Raw genomic sequence first — 19,011 nt, 5'->3', positions numbered from 1 at the left:
ACTATGTCAAACGCCTTGCTAAAATCTAGAAAGATTGCGTCAATCTGACCATTAATATCTAGTACTGAGGCGAAGCAATGAACTATGGATACCAGTTGCGTCACGGTAGAGTAACCTTTCCGGAAACCGTGTTGGTAATTTTTTATTTATTTATTTATTTCAAGATAACCCTAAAGGCCCTCCTCACAAGGGTATTACATAGGGGGGTAAAAATTCGAACATGAATATACAAGAAGAAACATGAGAACAGAACAAAAAACAAAACAAGAAAAGTGCAATAACTGATAGCCAGCAAGTATCAAAATGTGGTGGAACAAAAACGCAAAATGAACAATAAAAAAACGTAATAAACAGAACGAAAAAACAAAACTCAAACACATTACGGCGAGCAGAACAGAACAAGAAGAAAACTACACATTGCTTTGATTTTTTAAAAGTTCATGAAATGACGTCATATTCATTTCAGTTGCGATTGTGGAAGGCAGCCGTTTCCAATCAATAATGGTTTTGGGTATGAATGATTTGGCAAAACTTGAAGTGTAACATGTGATGCATTTTATCTTGAAAGGATGGTCAGGGCGTGGAAACACTACTGAGGATGAGTGAAAGAAATCGTCGCGAAGCAACAGATGATGGTAAATTTTGTGGAAAAGAGTTAAGCGAATTAATTAAGGTCGAATTAATGTAATATAAGCAAGTTTATGCATGTGCGCCGGAGCATGTCGAAGGTTACGTTTTAAAAGGCCAAGAGAACAGTTAGCAGCTGCTAGAATCAAGGTGATATGATAGTTCAAGGTTAAGTCTGATTGAAGGTAAACTCCTAGATACTTGTAAGTGGAAGTTATCTTCACTGTTATGTCATTAAAAGAGTATGTGGTTGGGATGCAATAAGAATTTCTAGTAAAGGAGACAAGCTTTGTCTTGGAAGGGTTTAGGGTCATAAGCCACAACTGGCACCAAGTGTTAATAGAATCGAGGTCAGTTTGTAAAGATTGTCAGTCAGAGTCGTTTGTAATGGTTCGGTACACAACACAAACGTCAGCAAACAGTCTAATTTGTGACAAAATGCAATTTGGCAAGTCATTAAATTAGAAAAAGCAGGAGACATAGCACACTCCCCTGGGGTACACCAGATGTGACATGGGCCATTGTAAAGTTAAACCATTAACAGAAGTGACCTGAACGTGAGATGAAAGGAAGTCTTTAATCCATGCTAGTACCTGAGGGTGAACATTAAGATGCGATAGCTTGAGAAGTAGTCTATGGTGAAGAACCCGATCAAATGCCTTCGAAAAATCTCAGAACAAAGCATCTACTTGAATTCCAGCATCCAAAGAAGTAAATAAGTCGTTAGTAAATCCGGCGAGCCGAGTGTCGCAAGAAAATCCCTTGCGAAAACCGTGCTGATATTTAAATACGATGTTATGATCTTCAAAATATTGAATGAGTGTGTATCACATGTTCAAGGAGCTTGGAGAAAGAGCAAGTCAATGAAATGGGTCTATAGTTCAGAGGATCAGAGCGGATGCCAGATTTGAAAATAGGTATTACCTTGGCCCCACGCCAGTCGTGAGGGATGGAGCCAGATGATAAACACTGAGAAAAAGGCGCAGACACGACTTGAAAAATACTCTGAGATATGTTTTTTAGTATTTTGTTGTTAAAGACCAGTGGATCCGCGTTTGTGGTAGATTTATTATTATTTAACAAGGAAAGAATACAGTCTTCACTAATGACTACTGGGGGCATAGAATCATGAAATGAGTAAAGAACAGGAGAGGTGGTGATGACTTCTTGAGTGAAAACATACGAGAAAGCATCATTACAGAGCTGAGCAGAATGTGCATCGTCTAGCTGGTCACCCTTAGAACTTGTCAAGAAAGAATCAGGATGCAAATGAGAGTTAATTACACTCCAAAACCTACGGGGGCTATTAGGCAGCATGGTGGGCAAAACGTCACTATAAAACTGACGATGGGTAGCTTTAAGCATTTTCTGGGAATTTTTATCACTTTGTATTTTTCCCATGTGTTTAATAGGTTGTTAGCAATCGCCTGTCGATACAACGTTTTTTCTTATTATTAGCTCTTCGGAGCAGCCCGTTGAACCAAGGTGCACTTTTGCTGCACTTAATTTTGATAACCGGTATGTAATTTATAATGAGGTTAATTAGGGTAGTTTTAAACAGTATCCAGTTCTGTTCAATGGAACGGGATAAAGATTCAGCCAAGAACTTCTCAGGAAAAGAGGTTAATTCATGATTCATTTGGTCAAAATTAGCTCTGCTGTAAAACCTGATCAGCCTGGTGGTAGTTTTTTCTGTCGTTCTGCAATTGATGCACCCAGTAATAATGTCATGGTCAGAAAGACCATTAACGTGAAATATTTTAGAACATCAGGATTATTGGTTAGAATCAAGTCGAGAATGTTTGCAGTGGTACCCAAGGATCGCGTGGGCTTTGTAATGAGCTGAGTTAGATGAAAATCAAGACAAGTTTGTAGGAAAGCGTGCGCATCCTTGTGACTAGGAGAAACAGATAGTGTTTCCAAATTGATACCTGGGAAATTAAAGTCACGAAACATAAGTAGGACAGAACTTGGAAAACGCGTACACACATCGCTCAATAAGCGACAAAATTCATCTGCAAAGCTATCATACAGGTCAGGTGGACGATACAACACACCGGCAATAATTATTGTAGAAGTGCATTTCAAGGAGATGAATACACACTCGAGAAAAGTAAAAGCAACAATTGGTATAGAAATCAGCTCTTGCTTAATCGCAATAAGCACACCACCTCCTCTTCTGTTCTTTCTGTCGCACCGAAAAAATTTAAAACACGATTCGCATGAAAGGATGTCATCATCTGATATATAATCGGTTAGCCACGTTTCAGTTAATGCTATTAACGAGGTTCCAGAGGAGTCGATAAGGAAGGAGAGGGCATCACTTTTCACTGTAATGCTTCTGATGTTAGTATATAGGAAGCAAATGTTATCTAAACACTTCGGTCTTATCAAGATTGGCGGTGCACGATCAGAAGCAGCATGATGATTTGAATGTTGTCAATCGGCAGAAGGCTCAGACGTGCAGCCCGATTGCCAGCAGTGTCCCAGAGATAACCGTCGTCGTTTACATGAAGTTTATTAAAATACCGACGAATCCGGTCCCCCCCTTCTTTATCGTCTTAGAAAACTATAACGCCTTCGGGCAAATGCGGGGTAACTCTTGAATAAAGAATAAAGAATAAAGAACTGCCACAGTTTACGCCGTTTATCACGAACAGCCTCAGAGTAGTCGTGTGATATGCTAAAATTGGTGTTCTTTAGTTTGTAGCCAAGACTAATGAAGGATTCGACTTCTTTCTCACTATAAAATTTGGCAATAATGGGACGTTTCTTGTCAGTCGAAAGACGCCCCAAGCGGTGAGCTCTGGCAACGGAAGTGACAGTGATGCCAAGTTTCTCTGAACAAAATTCTCTTACATACCGCTCCGAGTCTTCTCAAGGCTCAGATGGATCAGAATCCTCTATGCCAAAAAACAACACGTTCGACCGCCTTGAGCGATTTTCCAGACCACCAACTTTGTCCTGAATTTCTTTAGTGATATCAGCATTTGACACAGGTTGACTGGAAAGAACAGTTTCAATTTTCCATTCCAGTTAAGTAACTCTTTTAGTTAACTGTTCCAGGTCGTTCCTGAGGGTACCGAGTTACACAAAAAAAATTCGTTAATGCGAGTGGCGATAACATGCTCCATCAACTTGCAACAAGACAAAAGTAATGATATAGGGCGGTAGTATTTTAATAGAAGTCGGTCACCGTGTTTAAAAATGGGCACAATTCGGGCAGTCTTTTATTCACTTGGCACTTTTGCTGATAACAAAGAGGTGCGAAACATAGTAACAAGAAAATTGGCAATAGATTCGGCACATCTATGGAGAAAAATGTTTGGAATATTGTCAGGTCCAGACGATCTTTTAGTTTTCAAGTTGAGGAGCATTGAAAGCACACCTCCGTATTGTTACGAAGGCGACGAAGCTGGCAGTAGCGTGGCACGGAGCACTCGCGCTAGGCCAGCCACCATTAAATCATCTCATATCCATCAGTCAGCCCGTCTCATTCTTCAGCTGGCCGCCACATAACATCTGGTATGAGGTGCGAAGTTCATCCCCATCTTGGTCCTGGAGCTTCGGTGCCCTCCGTCAGCTGTGGTTGTCGGCCGTGAGTTCCTGATGCGCACCGCCCGGCTGCGCCCCAGCCTACCAAGCCCGAACCGACCTCCCCGTTGCTACCCCATCCCGTCCCCTGCCCCGACCACCTGACACGACGAACTGAGCGGATGCAATGACCACACCTTCCGACCCCACCAACCCAAGACACCACCCACCTGCGAGGACACAGCCCCTGCCCATGCCGTTCAGCGCATCCAAGGGCTTCGACTCTCGGCTCCTGGCGGCCTGCGGCCCTGAAGCATCGTGGACCAGGACTCATTCGCCCATATCTTTCAGTGTAGCGGCCAGCACTTCACCACCATGCCATTTCTGTTGTACCATCCTCTGAACCCGTCACCATTGAGTGAGTCTCTTCATCGGTGTCTTCTATTCACGGTCGGGATGACCACTCGGCAGCCCCGGGTAGTGTTACAAAGACGACGAAGCTGGCAGTAGCACGGCATGGAGCGCTCCCGTTAGGCCAGCCGCCATTAAATCATCTCATTTCCATCAGTCAACCTGTCTCATTCTTTGGATGGCCGTCACGTCACAGTATGTAATAAAATTCGCTTCAGAGGGGTAGGCAGGTGCAGCATCAAGTGTGTATGGTTCCGACACCGTGAACACGCTGCGGCAGTATTCGTTGAAATGGTGAGCAATGGCCCTTTGATCATTTACTAATGTATCAGCAACTAATACTTTAGAAACCGTTTTTTTTTGTGTCACTTACAAATCCCCAGAATTTGCTCGGGTCATTTTTTATAAATTTGGGAGAGATATTTTGAAACAATAAACTTTTGGTCTGTGTACTGCACTAGTGAGAGCCCCTTTAAGCTCCGAAATCAGATCTGGCTGCACATGTTTTTTTTTTTCAGCCGTTTTATTTTGTGCTTAAGAGGAACAATTCACCAAAGGCGTTTGTTTGCAGACATTTTTGTGCTTTGTAGGCACAAAATTATCTAGACAGTAATGACAGATTTCCTTGAATTTGGTCCAAAGTGCGCATGTGTCTGTTCCATCAAAATCTATAAGGCTTGTTTCCAAGTGGTGTATTAGGAAGGTGTCATCAGCACGTGTGTAATCTTTGAACGTGCATACTTGTCGCTGTTTGTGTGCGCTGCACGTGTGAAACGGTACAGAAATGCTCACAAGGTGATGGTCAGAAAGCCCTTGCTCAACTGATACAGTGCAGTCATTAAGAGTGCAAGGTACAAATGCCAAATATAATATGGAATCGCAACTGCGGCCTTCACAAGTTGGCTGGCGTACAATTTGGGCCAAGTCATGTGTGAACATAATATTAAGGCGAATACATTTAATGGCTCATACCTGCGACCACGACCCTGTCCGTCTGTCCGTTACGCTCTTACGCCATTGGTAGTTCACTGCGCATGCACAAGGTGGCGCCACTGGCGCGCCCGCCGTGCCCATGCCAGACGTCTCGTTGCTGACGACCGAGTCGGGTGCCGCGCAACCTCCCTCCTGGCGCTCGCTTCAATGGAGTCTCAGAATGCGGGCAAATGCAAGCGTACTATTTTCCCCCAGCTACACAGCGACAGAAGACCAATGAACGAATGCATCGGCATCGGCCTAATGCTTCTTTCCGTCCGTCCGTTCGCGAAATCTGTCACACTATAGCTGTCAATCAAATGAATTCAACTCGATAAGAAAAGAAATCCTTGCGCACGGCAGGATTCGAGCCACCATTCTTCCGTTCCGCAGCTGAGCGTGCTAACGACTACGCTACTTCCTGCCTACACATATGTACAACTTTTTCCGTAAAGTTCCGAGAATGAGTCCATTAAAAAAAATGCATTTAACATTGAAATCATTTGTGCAGCACCCCTTCGGTTTGGTTTATGGGGATTTAACGTCCCAAAGCGATTCAGGCTATGAGGGATGCCGTAGTGAAGGGCTCCGGAAATTTCGACCTCCTGAGGTTCTTTAACGTGCACTGACATCGCACAGTACACGGGCCTCTAGAATTTCGCCTCCATCGAAATTCAACCGCCGCGGCCGATATCGAACCCGCGTCTTTCGGGCCAGCAGCCGAGCGCCATAGCCACTGAGCCACCGCGGCGGCTTTCAGCACCCCTTCGAAATAGTCTCCCTTGCAGTCTATACACAGAGCTTCCAATGCTTCTTGAGGTCTTGGAAACAGTTGGAAAACGCTTCTTTTGGCACAGCTGTCAGCTCCTTTGTCGCGGCGTCTTGAATGGCTTCCACGCTCCCCAACCAGCAACCTTTTATAGGGCTCTCGTCACACGACGAAACTGGAAAAAATCACATGGGGAGAGCTCAGGCGAGTATGGCGGATGGGGAAGTACAGTAATGCTGTGCTTGGCGAGAAATTTTTTTCACGCTGAGAGCAGTGTGCGGCCTTGCGTTATAGTGGAGAAGGCTCCACTGACCAGATGCCCATAAGTCAGGGCGACGGAGTCGCAGTGCATCACGCATGTGTTGGAGCACGCAGATATAAAACTCCTGATTCACCGTCTGCCCTCGTGGGACGAACTCGTGGTGTATGACACCTCTGGCATCGAAAAAAAACTATCGGCATCGTCTTTGTTTCAGTCTTCTGTCGCCGCACCTTTCTCGACGCCGGAGAGCTTGTGGACCGCCACTCGGCGCTCTGCCTCTTTGTTTGAGGATCGTATTGAAAACACCATGTTTCGTCTTCAGCAATGATGCTGTCGACGAATGCAGCATCCTTCTCTGCCTCGGAGAGCAAATCAGCGCTCATCGATGCCCACGTGTCCTTCTGGTCCTGTGTGAGGGAGTGCGGCACAAGTCTGCATTCAGCTTTCGTTTCCCCAAGTTTTCACGCAAAATTTGGTGGCATGTTCTCTTACTAATGTCGGGAGCATCTAATGTCGTGAGGTTGAAGGGAGCCCGTGCCTTGTGTTGTCTTCCACCAACATTCTCCCCGAAACGAACCTCTTGCGATACTCGAAAACACGCGCCCGCGATGATGTCTCGTTGCCGTAAGCGTCACGAAGGAGCTCATACGTCTGTGTGGCTGTGTTGCCAAGCTTCACACAGAATTTTGTTTACACGCTGTTCGAGATGGACGTCCATCTCTCCACATTCACTCACAGTAGAAAGCGCAGACGACTAGTGACAACATATTTTTCTACATGTAGTTCCATCTAGCGGCTGCCACAGCAATTAACAGCTCAGGTTAGCCCGAAAAGATGGCGCTATACGTACGCACCAACATTTGTTTTGGGGAATCATTTCTAGAGAAAATAGATCAGTCTCAAAACTTTAACGGACAAAGGTTGTAGTAACAATTGTGTACTTAACATCTTAACCACACATCAGTGACACAAGCGGCAACACCGCGCTACAGGCTTTCGCCTCACCGCACTTTAGGTCAACAAAGTGCCCTCCTGAATTTTTTGTAGATAGCATTCACAGGTTTCCTAGATCCTATACATTCAAGGAGATCCCAGCCGAAGATTCAGATCGCTGATCAGCAATATTTTATTCTTTGTGTATTTTGACATATGGATTTGCAATTTATCTAGGTAATCATCGTTGACATCAGGGGGCCTATAAAGCACATTAAAAATTAGCCATGTCCCCAGCAGGACAACTTAAGGCACAGGCATTCAAGATCGGGAACGTCTTGTCTTTGGTTAAAGGGGATTCAATTTGGTTTTTGATAACAGCTACGCCGGCACCCCTTGAGGGCCCGTCTTTCCTGAATGCTTGGTATGAGGGCGGAAAAACGGCGTCATCAGTTATAAAATTTTGTAACCAAATTTCTGTTATAAGTTATAACGCATATGTGGGAATCGTATTTGAGCAGTAAAATTTCAAATTCGTCCACCTTATTTACAATGCTTTGGGCGTTAACATTGATTATTCTCAGCCATTTTTCAGGCTTAAAAAGGGCCTCGCTGCCGCGAATGCACTTATTTTGTGCAACCATGTAGGTGGGAGTGGGGGCTAGTAGGCTATTTGAGTTCAGTGGGGACCTGTTTAGACTGCGCCTGAAGGTGGGCCCTGGAGCGAAGCGGCTCTTCGTCGTTTTGTTTTGTAATGGTACCTTGTCATTTTTATAGTCATCCCAGATGTATGCCTGACTGTTTATGAATAGCCTGGTAAAGGACAAAGATACCTTATCACCCTTATCACAGTTCAGTTTAGAACTGTCCCAGAGCTTTTTTCTAATACCTCTGACTTTGTGTGAAAAGTCTCCACCAAGAGAAAGCGAGCTGTTTTTCATAATTTCATTGTTGCGTTGTGAATCCAGAGGCTTAAAGATAACTGGCCTAACTTTGTTCGGTGCTGGCCTTCCTAAGCGGTGAATTCGCTCTATGTCAACTTTGATGCATCCGAGAGTTTTTTCAATTATCTTTTCATTAATAGCGCTTTCGAGTGATTCCCTAGTCTCCTCTTTCTTCTTTGAGGCTGTAAACAATTATGTTCGACCTCTTGCTAAGATTTCCAAGTCTTCAATCCTGTTCTCCAGGACTTCAAATAGGCGGTTCAATGAAGCAAGCTGGTCATGGCAGGAGGCGACTTTACCTTGTAGCGCTGACAGGGCATCTATTTTGTCTTCTATGTCAGTGAGTCTCTTTATATCTGTTGCATTTTCTTTCAGTTGTTTCGCGATTTGGGACGAGTCGGGGCCTGGATTTAGTATGACATCTCCGGCCAGTAACAGCAGTTCTTTGAGGAGCAGAGTGACTTGGCAGCAGACATTTGGGCACGGCAGCACAAATAGGAAAGGGTCATTGGAACGAAAGCATTTTCCATAATATTTCCTCACCTGTGGAGTGAACACGAACTGGTTAGACACTTGCATCCTTATAGTGCCGCCGTGCCCAGTAGCCGTGCTGCTTGTCGGACGGCAATATATAGTGGGACAGCTCAGGGGCGTTGTCCACGGGTCATGCGCAAATCTCACGAAGCGTGTAGCTGCTGAGTGGAAAACTGGTGCTGTCCTGATTCTGTGGTGGACAGCAGCAAGTACTTCAGCCGCGTCAGCAACAGGCGGGCTTGCGGGTCCGATGAAAGCGAATAGCTGTGTGCTGAACCACATCTGCAGAGTGAACACAAACGGGTTAGACACTTGCATCTTCATAGTGCCGCCATGCCCAGTGGCCGTGCTGCTTGTCGGAGGGCAATTTATAGTGGGACAGCTCGGGGGCGTTGTCCACGGGTCAGGCGCACATCCCACGGAGCGTGCAGCCGCGTCAGCAACAGGCGGGCTTGCAGGTCCGATGAAAGCGCACAGCCACATCTGCGGAGTGAACACGAACGGGTTAGACACTTGCATCCTCTGCCGTGCCCTGTGAGCAGCAGCGTCATTTTCAGTTATTAATGACAGCATATGCTTGAGTTAGGCTACATTATAGGCTCGAAATAAACTTTTGTCGATATGAGCTTAGCTAGTTCGCAAGCACTGCGAAAACTCTGTCGGCACTGCAACGTGCACCAAACTGAGCACAGTAAAGTGCGACAAAGACCTTCAGCAGTAATTTTTCTGCCCTTTCACTTTCTTTCGCCGCGTTTCTGTGCATTGATTAGCGTCTATGTGCGCGGTAAGGGCATTACGTTTCTTCGTGATTTTGGCGCTTTTGGCGCTTACCCGAAAAGGAAATTCAGTCCAGTCTTTAAGCTAGCTTCTGAAGAAACTATACTTTAATCACCCAGACAGTCACACTACATATGGTGCCTACACAAGTGCGGCCCTTACCCGCATAAATACGGTATGTGTATTTATCGCGCGCCGATTATATGCAGATAGAATTGGAAAAAAAAATCAGTTCGTAACACTGGCCATGGTGCGTGCCATCATGTATTACTCGATTTGCCAATTACAACAGTGAACAAATCATCTTTTTAATGTTTGGGTACATCAAACAAGCCAGAAACATCAAGATCCTAGAGCCTACAATTTCTTCTCGTGATTGGCTGCTTGTTTAGATAAAAAGAAAAGGTTTACCAGCAGTCCATATTTTCTCACGAGGATGTGGGCAGGGCTTCACTGCAAACTGCGTTGTATCCGACTATATATAGAGGATTTGCAGCATACGTTGGTCACATTTGCGGAAATAGAAGAGGCAATGTAAACTGTTTGAAGTGGCAGCCAGAGGCTCATTAGAGCTTAATATACAGTCGCAATTAGTGCTCAAAACGTGTTTTCAACTAGCGGCAGAAATGCACTGTGATCGAACCAGCAGACAGCATTTGATCGCTTATTCAGCCACTTTGCACATTACGTCTGGGAAACGATGATGCAATCATTTTCTTGCCAGAAAGCAGTGTTTGATCTAGACTTAACTGCACTGAAGCTCGATGAAGAATCTTCATTTGGTGCAAACGTCCGCCTCAAAAACCAATACTCTTCATATTAGCTCAGTTTTTAAGCAATGCACTGCTTTCATGTAGCTGCAATATGCATACTATTAACAAAACTCCAAACTGGAAACATTGACGACGCACTGTCGTAGCGTCAACAAAGTACATCGCTGGGGAACACATGGTTCTGGGGGCTGAAACGCCTTAGCAACCTGCCGAACACCCTTAATCTCTGCGTTTTGTGCTCTTTACATCGTATGAAAAACCAGCGCTAAAAAACAAAGGACGAGACTAGACACACAGAAGGCGCTGAACTTACAACTGAATTTTAATCGAAGTAAGAAGTCAATTTATACAAAACACACACACGTGTAAGGACGTCTTGTCAAACACAGATGTACAGCAATCACCCACATGCGATAAGAAAAAAGAACATGAAACATATTTCCAAAGCACATGCGCTATCGTCAACCCCGCTACCCACAATGAAGCAAGCTCATTTCCCTGCTTAACAAGTTAATCCTTCTGTAAGCCTTCTGTGCCTACTGTGTGTCTAGTCTCGTCCTCTGTCTGTTTTTTAGCGCTGGTTTTTAATACGATGAATCACCACCAACTCGCCCAATCCTCAGTTCTTCTGCAGCTCTTTACATGTTGGCAGAAACATGCTTGCTTTTTCTAATATTCGAACATTGTAAAATAGCAGAGCATTTTCATTTTTGACATGTATCTTCGCATTCCAAACCACTGCTACCACTGCGATCTCAAGCGCCGTACAGAGCGATCACTGGCTTGTTGCTTCCAGAAGAGGCCGTGTGGCACTGCCACCGTCTCTGGAACGACCACAAGGCTAAGAACAGGTCACTAAGGACGGGAGTAAGGACTACCATGCGGCTAATTTTACATCGGGGAGACCAGACGGTACATCAGTAAGCAACTATGCGAACACGTGAAAGACACAGAAAATCATTCACGCCAAAATAACATAGTCACTCATTCTGCCGATTGCAAAGACTGTGAGGCGTTGGACTAGACCACCATCGTGGCCAAATACAAAGATCAGACCTCATGCCTATATATCAGAGGCTTTTCGCATACAAGGATTAGGTGGCACATGTGCAACCAATCGTCGGTGCCTTTATTCCCACTGGAGCTCTCCTTTCCTAATTAGTGACGATTTTGATTGCTCCCGGATGTTTGTAACGATCTTGATTGTGCCACATTTGTTTCCCCTCTGTGCTTTGGCTTGCCCTGCTGCTATATATTCCCACCTTTTTTCGCAATAAGCCATATGGTTGCTAGTCAGCGCTTGTGTATGTCTGTTCTTTTCTCTTGTCCCGTTTTTCAGCGCTGCTTCATAGTTTCGTTTTATGATGTCACAACGTCACGTGACCTAGGTGGCCCATGTCCAAGAAGCAGGCTTGAGACAGTTCCATTTCGGCGGAGTGGAAGCCCTAGCTGTAAGGCACTAAAATGACAACCACAGGATCGTTCACTCAAGACTAGGGGAGTTAGTGATTACCGTAATTAAGCCCAAATGCTGCATTTTAGGCTTATAATATACTCCTACACATCTCCAACCAAAAACTTTAATTTAAAAACCCGACATTTTAAAGCCGGCTCGGCTCTTTTTTCAGGGATGACTGCAGTATCTGGTACGCTAACTAGGGTCAGTGGCTAGCGTATGCATGGAGAGGAGCAGGAGGTCGAAAGAAGGAAACCGGGGATGAGAAAAGGGGAGGGGTCAATGGCGACTTTTCTTTTTTGAGCTGCACAGCGAAGTCGCAAAGTTTCCCTTTGTACGGTTGATGTTGTTCGGGGTAGTTTGAATGCGCCAGGGTTCGAGTAAGAGCCTTTTTGGTAATCTGTGTAGGTTCCGCAGATGCTGGCTTCGTCGAAGTAGATTCTGTGATGTGAGTCTTTGAAATGTTCGAATCAACTTCGAAGAAAACAGCATCCTCGGAGCCGAAGCAAATTACCAAAAAAGGCTCTTACTAGAACCCTGGCACATTCAAGCTATCCCAAACATCAAACGCACAAAAGGAAACAGACTTTGCTCTACAGCTAAAAAAAAAGTTGCGACTGATCCCCTCCGCAGAGCCCGACAACGTGACTCACAGCCTTAACCCCTCCAACTCCCCCACACATTTCGCACCCCGGGTTTCCTTCTTTCAATTCAATTCAGTTTATTTTCCAAGAAGTTTGGAAGGATATCTGGGATAAAAGCTGTAAATCACAGCTTGATATAGCCCAGAAGACCTCTACGAGGCAGTGCTGACATAGTTGCTAACAAGAGTTAACAGAAACAACGGAAAGAGAGAATAGTAGACACTGTACAAAAGCTCTGAAATCCAAGAAATGGACGAAAACTCGTCTGGTCGAGTTGAATCATAAAACGTGATATAGAAGACGTATGGGAGCCCAAACGTCTTTTGTGTGTTCTTTTCTTTGTTGTGGTCGGCGTCTTCTATGTCACGTTTGATGTACAAAAACTCTGCGTAGTTTTCCCAAACACAAACAAGCTTAGCTTTCAACATCATCAGAAATAATACAAGAATACATTACACATATATATTTGAATAAAACTGTTGATTTATACAATCATAACTGAACCCAAGATCCCGTAAAGGTAAGAGAAGTAATAGCAGCAGTGGCGACAGCAAAGTGTTCAACGTCTAAATCATCGCTTATTCTTGTGCAGATTTCCGCCCACCAGTCGAAATCAACTCCCGCCCACCGCTGCATCATCTGAGGAACGGTCGGCACACGTGGATTCTGCTGCAGCTGCGCATTCCCATTTTCCGGCTGCACTCCTGCAGGCCTTCCGATGCTCCCCGCTTATAAACTCGGGACGGCATCAACGGACCATCATAACAGCAGTGGCGACAGCGAAGTGTTCGTCTAAATCATCGCTTATTCTTGTGCAGGTTAGTCTTGTCACTATGGTGCCACTTTTTTTTTTTTTTTTGTCCACTGCTATATTATTTTTCTGCTGTCGCTGCTGCTGCTGCTCTGGTTTCTTTGTCGTGTTAACCATGCCTACCTGTGCCGAACTAGCAAAATGAATCGATGATATCGAGTCGAGGCTTAAAAAATCAAGCCGACCAAGCTTCCGAAACTGTTTTTGGAAAATACATGCTGAATTTGCAATCTTCAGGGATTGACATTGCTACCTTCAAGACTGAGCTTGACCATGTAGTTAATAGCGTAACATTTCTGAATGACATGGTCGAGAAACTAAAAACCGAAAACGCCCTTCTAGCTGCCGATAACAAATCACTGATTGAACAAAACACCACACTATCAGCCAGGATCGCAGCAATGGAACAATATTCTAGGATAAATAATGTCGAGATCAAAGGTATCCCGGTGACGCAAGGCAAAGATTGCGTGGCAGTCTTGGAAACAGTCGGAGAAAAGATTGGGTGTCCCATATCACCTGCTGATCTGGACGTCGTCCATCGCATTTCTACAATGAAAAAGGACACAAAGAACATCATTGCCAGATTCCACTCGCGTTCAAAGGGAGACTTGGTTAAAAATGCGCGCAAGGCGCAGCTTACTTTATCCGATATTGCAGTAACAAGCCCTACTGATAGCCCCGTTTATTTCAACGATCACTTGACTGCTGCGAACAAAACATTGCTTTCTAAGGCCCGCGCACTGAAGAAAGCGAACAACTGGAAATTCGTGTGGACTGACAATTGGCAGATCAAGGCTTGCAAAACAACTGACAGCACGGTCTATAGAATTTCAAAGGAAGCCGATCTCTCCATTATGAACTAGCCAACCAAATTGCCTGAACCAAGAATCATGTCAGAATACTTCTCATCTTCCGAGCTAAACCGCTTTTTGGCCACCTCTTCACGATCAGCCATTCACATTAATGTGCGTAGCCTTCGTAAAAATTATGATGCCATCTGTGATTTCCTTTTCACCTTACCAACCTCATTTTCGATCATTGCTGTTACAGAAACTTGGTTGAATGGCAGTGACAAAGACATATTCTTTCCCTTCATATGCCTCCGAATAGTGTCACAGAGGGACATCGGATCATGGTGGAGCAGCGATATACAGTATTGTGCGTTTTTATCGCTGACACATTCAAAAATTTCCCCGCCTCAACAGCTGGCTCATTTGCAGTGAAACTGCACACAGAGCTTGCGTATTATGGTAACTTTTGTATTGTAGCAAGTTTGACAATGGTACTTACTTAGTTCAGGCGCATATGATGCGAAAACGTAAGCGCCTACGAGAGATCGGCGAGCCAAAACCCGCAGACGACGCTTTTTCGCTGAGAACCGGCAGTGGCGCCATCTGTTTTCGGCAGTGGAAAGCGTCACGACTAGGCCACCGAGGCGAGCGTTGCAAGGAGCGCGGGCCCTTTGAATATGCCGTTCGGCATTTGCGTCTGCTTCAACTGAAGCGCTTACAACATTTTCGGCTAATTGAGCGGAAAAATATCAAAACAACTGATTTCGGCTTTTCGGACAGCCGAAAAGCCGGACACAAAGTCGGACAGCCGAAAAGCCAGACTAGCCCATGACCGTAGTGATACTCTGAATCGCTTCTGACGAAGGACCATAGTGTTTGAACCTGACGCTGGTTAGAGCGTACGAGTCTTGGGTCGAACTCTTCACTGGGGAGTGAAACACGAACCACCTTTGCAGGTTGAGTTGTTCGAAACTGGGTTTGCTCCCGAAGGGGCGCAGCGGGGTTTGCAGAGCCTCCTCCAAGCACACACCCCTGAAGAAGCCGGGCCGGGGGTGGCTTGTACCCATTTTTACCGGTGGGTGTCTGGCGGTGGGTTCCAAACCAACCACCTCCAGCAGCCGAAGCGGACGCCCAGACCACTAGGCCACGACTGGGAAGAAATAAGGGATTTGGGTAAACTGTTAATATATATTAGGAATAAAATCGGGCTGAGGATTGATCCTTGTGGCACGCCCATGTTAGAAACCTTAACTTCAGAATAAACACCAGATACACAAACAATATGAGGTCTATTACATAAATAATTTTTAATTAGTAACAAAGGAGGTCCAGTTATACCGATTTCCTCTAACTTAAGAAATAAAACTGCGTGATTTATCGTGTCAAAAGCCTTTGACAAATCAACAAAAACAGAACCAGCAAACTTGCCCTCGTCCATACGCCGATGATACCACGATATATAACTCCGATAGTAGCATAACTGCGCTTACGTCCAAACTTAACCAAGATTTAGCTAATATATACTCTTGGTGTTCTAAACATATGCTAAAAATAAACGCTGATATAACTAAGTTTGTATTGTTCACATCTCCTCAACGACAAACTACTTATGTTCCCCACATTTGCCTAGGCCCGCATGTCATTCCAGTGAGCGAATCATCAGTTTTTGGGAGTAGAATTAGATCGCCATCTAAAATTTCATTCCCATATTTCTGGCATTAAATCGAAGATAGCATATGGCTTAAGAATTCTCATCAGAACTTGCCCTTACTTTAATCAGTCTGTACTTTTAACCCTGTATAACAAGTTCATTCATTCCCATCTCTCTTACTGTATAACATGCTGGGATAACACCTACAATACTAATAAAACATCATTACAAGTAGTTCAAAATCAAGCAGTCCGAATACTAACATGCGGCCCCTTCGATTCTAATGCTCAATCTTTACTCAAATCACTGCGAATTATCTCCGTACCTCAACTTGTCCAACTTAACCTTGGTATCTTCATATACAAAGTAATTAATGAACATATATCATTTCCATTTATCCCAAGATCAGAGCTCACCAACACCAGCACCATAAGATTTGCGAGTAACAGGAACCTAATTCTACCTCAAGTACGCACCAATTATGGGAAGTTATTTTTCATCATTCTCCTTATGGAATACCTAACCAGTATAATTAAAAAACACTAAATCTGTATGTAAATTTAAAAATGAACTAAAAGCGTTAATCCTTCACAACAACCTTTAGACACACTACCACATTTTAGAATTATAAGGTATTACATCAGATGTACACCGCGTGCTTTTAATATGTGCACTATTTTCCCCATCATCAATTAACTGTTCAGTTTTTCACTTTTTTAGTAAGTTTGTAATGTATAAGTAGTACTGATAACTGTATAACTATAAGCACTGTATAACTTCTATTTTCATTATTCTGCTTGGTTGATGTATATGCCTACTTACCCCTTTATATAATGAGTGTGTCACCACGGAAATATGTAATGGCATGATTGTTTCTTGTTATTACTACTTATTACTACTGCTATGTTTGCATTTATATTAGCATTTTGATTAACAATATAGGAGGTCCCAGTACAGTCGCTAACTACGGGACCTCCTTCTGTATACATTTACCCAGACTGCATTTTCCTTCTTGATTAAATAAACATGATTCTGAATACATCAGTGAAGCAAACATACAAAAACGCTACTATTTATAGGTTGGAAAAGGATTCTTGAAGTTATTTAAATGCGCTTAGCTTGACATATTTATGTTGATTGAGTATTTGCGGGAGGTTTGCTGTAATGACTGAAATTTGTAAATTGTGCAGAAATGCGGAGTATGCCATAAGTCAGTACTACGAGTAGGTATATGTGTTTTTTTGGGTGTAAGACTTGCTGTTTGCACTAATTCTGCGCAGAGGTCGAGAAGAACGCAAAATATGGAAATCGCATAACTTATTAGCTCTGACGATTTTTTACGAGGGCTGGCTCGTGCACTGGTATGGCGGCGCCAGCAGCGACCACATCACCAGCACCGCCTCGTGGCACCCGCCGTGTTAGGTGGGCGCCCAGTCACGGTACAGTGGTGCCACTGCACACTGCAGAAGACCCTGTGGTTTGGAGCGGTTGCTCTTGAAGTTTAAAGGCATGCCATAAGTGGAAATTTGAAGAGGTTCACAATGTTGCATTGCACACTTCAGGGACAAGGTGAGCTGCAGCACCACGGTGTAGAGACAAAATGACGAAAGCTAGACAGAAACTGCCAGTCTGGTTGAGAATTGCAAGAAATTTGTCGAAATACAGCTTTTTCATTTTAAAAATCCCAGAAGCTGGCTCGGGATTGTTTAATATTAAAATGCCTAACAATTTACTGAACAACTTGAAAACAGTAATCAGGGCGGCATGCAAATGTTTGACATCAGAAATTAAGCTGTTCCGATAAAGGAATTGCTCAACAAGCTAGATCTTTGGTTAAAAGCAGCAGCTGCCAGAACCAAATATGAGTGCACGACTGCACTGAAGAAGTGCTCGACAGTAGAGGCCCTCAGTCACAACGGCAAGGTGAGCGCAGCGTAACCAAGCGCGTGACAAAGCCCGTTTTCAGCCACTTAATACAGCAACACTGCACGGCATGAAATGGCCACCACCATCTGACCTGCCTGCAGTTTTGTTCACGGATGTCTCAGGTGAAAAGATGCCGCAGGTCTGACTTACCTGCTGCCAGACAACCACTGTGCAGATACGCATACTGTCACTAATTCGTCCTCAAGGGCATGCTCACGCCGTCATTTGAGTACCTTTAATTTCGCATCGAGCACGATCAGGTGCATGCGGGCAGGCTGCTCCAGAGACATGTGAAATGGAAAAGCGAGCAGCATTCACGAAGGACGTGTTCACCTGAAGGAGGGCCATTTCCTTCATGCAGCCAGCCTTGGACTTTTCGTCGCGTATGTCCTTCACCTGGAAATAAGCGAAGAGGCCATTCGAGCAAGGCGCCTATGCAAATGTCCAAACATAACACCGCCGGCACGCCGCGAAATGCTTGGCAGCGCGAGCACATAACCACAAGGAACAGGGCGAATGCAAATGACTGCGCCAAGCACGCAGCCTGTTGACAAGGGACGAGCGCCGACCTTAATTTTCTTGACGGCTACGAGCATGCCGTCACCGACGCGTTGTGCCTTGAACACGACGCTGAAGGTGCCCGCACCTATCTCGCTGAGAATCTCGAGCTTCCCTTCACCAGCACCGCAATACTTGGAATCGACGCTCGTCAGCTGCACTTCTCCTTGTGCCATCTTCGAAAACACGAATGCGCGGGACTGCGGCACTGCGCGAAGAGATTTCCTGCACCGCTCCCGACCGGATGGATGGATGGATGGATGGATACGGCCATGGAGGAAAGGAGGAGGATACGGCTGAACCCTTTGCATCGGGCGGTGGCTCAAGCCACCTAGCCATGTCTTGTGAAATTTTACTCCTGTCTTGCTTTTAGCCACCAATCAGATAACCTTCGCTTGGTTACTTCTAACCTCTTAAAATCCACTTTCCCTTCACTATCCCTAAACCCCAATGCCTTGGGTCAGCCCCGCTGCTTCCCACTGTAGGGTGAAGCCCTTTACAGAAAAGTATCAAGTGTTCAGCCGTTTCCTCCTCCTCTCCGCACGCAATGCACGTGTGTATCTCGTGGTCCGCAAAACTCCAGTCCTGGCCTCAAACAACAAAGAACTTCCCCTACAATTATCATAGATATTTTC

The 19,011-nt window shown here is 44.8% G+C and overlaps 1 protein-coding gene across 7 annotated transcripts in view; it reads right to left on the bottom strand.

Moving 5' to 3' along the window:
- Window positions 1-18,650, bottom strand: part of LOC144116361 (serine/threonine-protein kinase Nek7-like) — a 131,526-nt gene extending 112,876 nt beyond the window's left edge. For 4 of the 7 annotated variants that reach the window (XM_077651137.1, XM_077651138.1, XM_077651134.1 and 1 more), the window contains exons 1-2: window positions 18,388-18,646; window positions 18,152-18,214 (exon numbers count right to left, since the gene is read on the bottom strand). Coding sequence is in view for 5 of the 7 variants with exons in the window: in XM_077651134.1 (XP_077507260.1) it covers window positions 18,152-18,214; window positions 18,388-18,552 (228 nt within the window). In the remaining 2 variants the exon portion in view is untranslated. Of the gene's footprint in view, window positions 1-18,151; window positions 18,215-18,387 lie in introns of all 7 variants that reach the window. The other 3 variants (XM_077651132.1, XM_077651133.1, XM_077651136.1) reach the window with 2 other exon arrangements.
- Window positions 18,651-19,011: the final 361 nt, after the last annotated feature.

This window comes from Amblyomma americanum, chromosome 1, assembly GCF_052857255.1.
Source record: "Amblyomma americanum isolate KBUSLIRL-KWMA chromosome 1, ASM5285725v1, whole genome shotgun sequence".
NCBI classification, from domain to species: Eukaryota; Metazoa; Arthropoda; class Arachnida; order Ixodida; family Ixodidae; genus Amblyomma; species Amblyomma americanum.
This window is presented reverse-complemented; position numbering and strand designations above follow the sequence as displayed.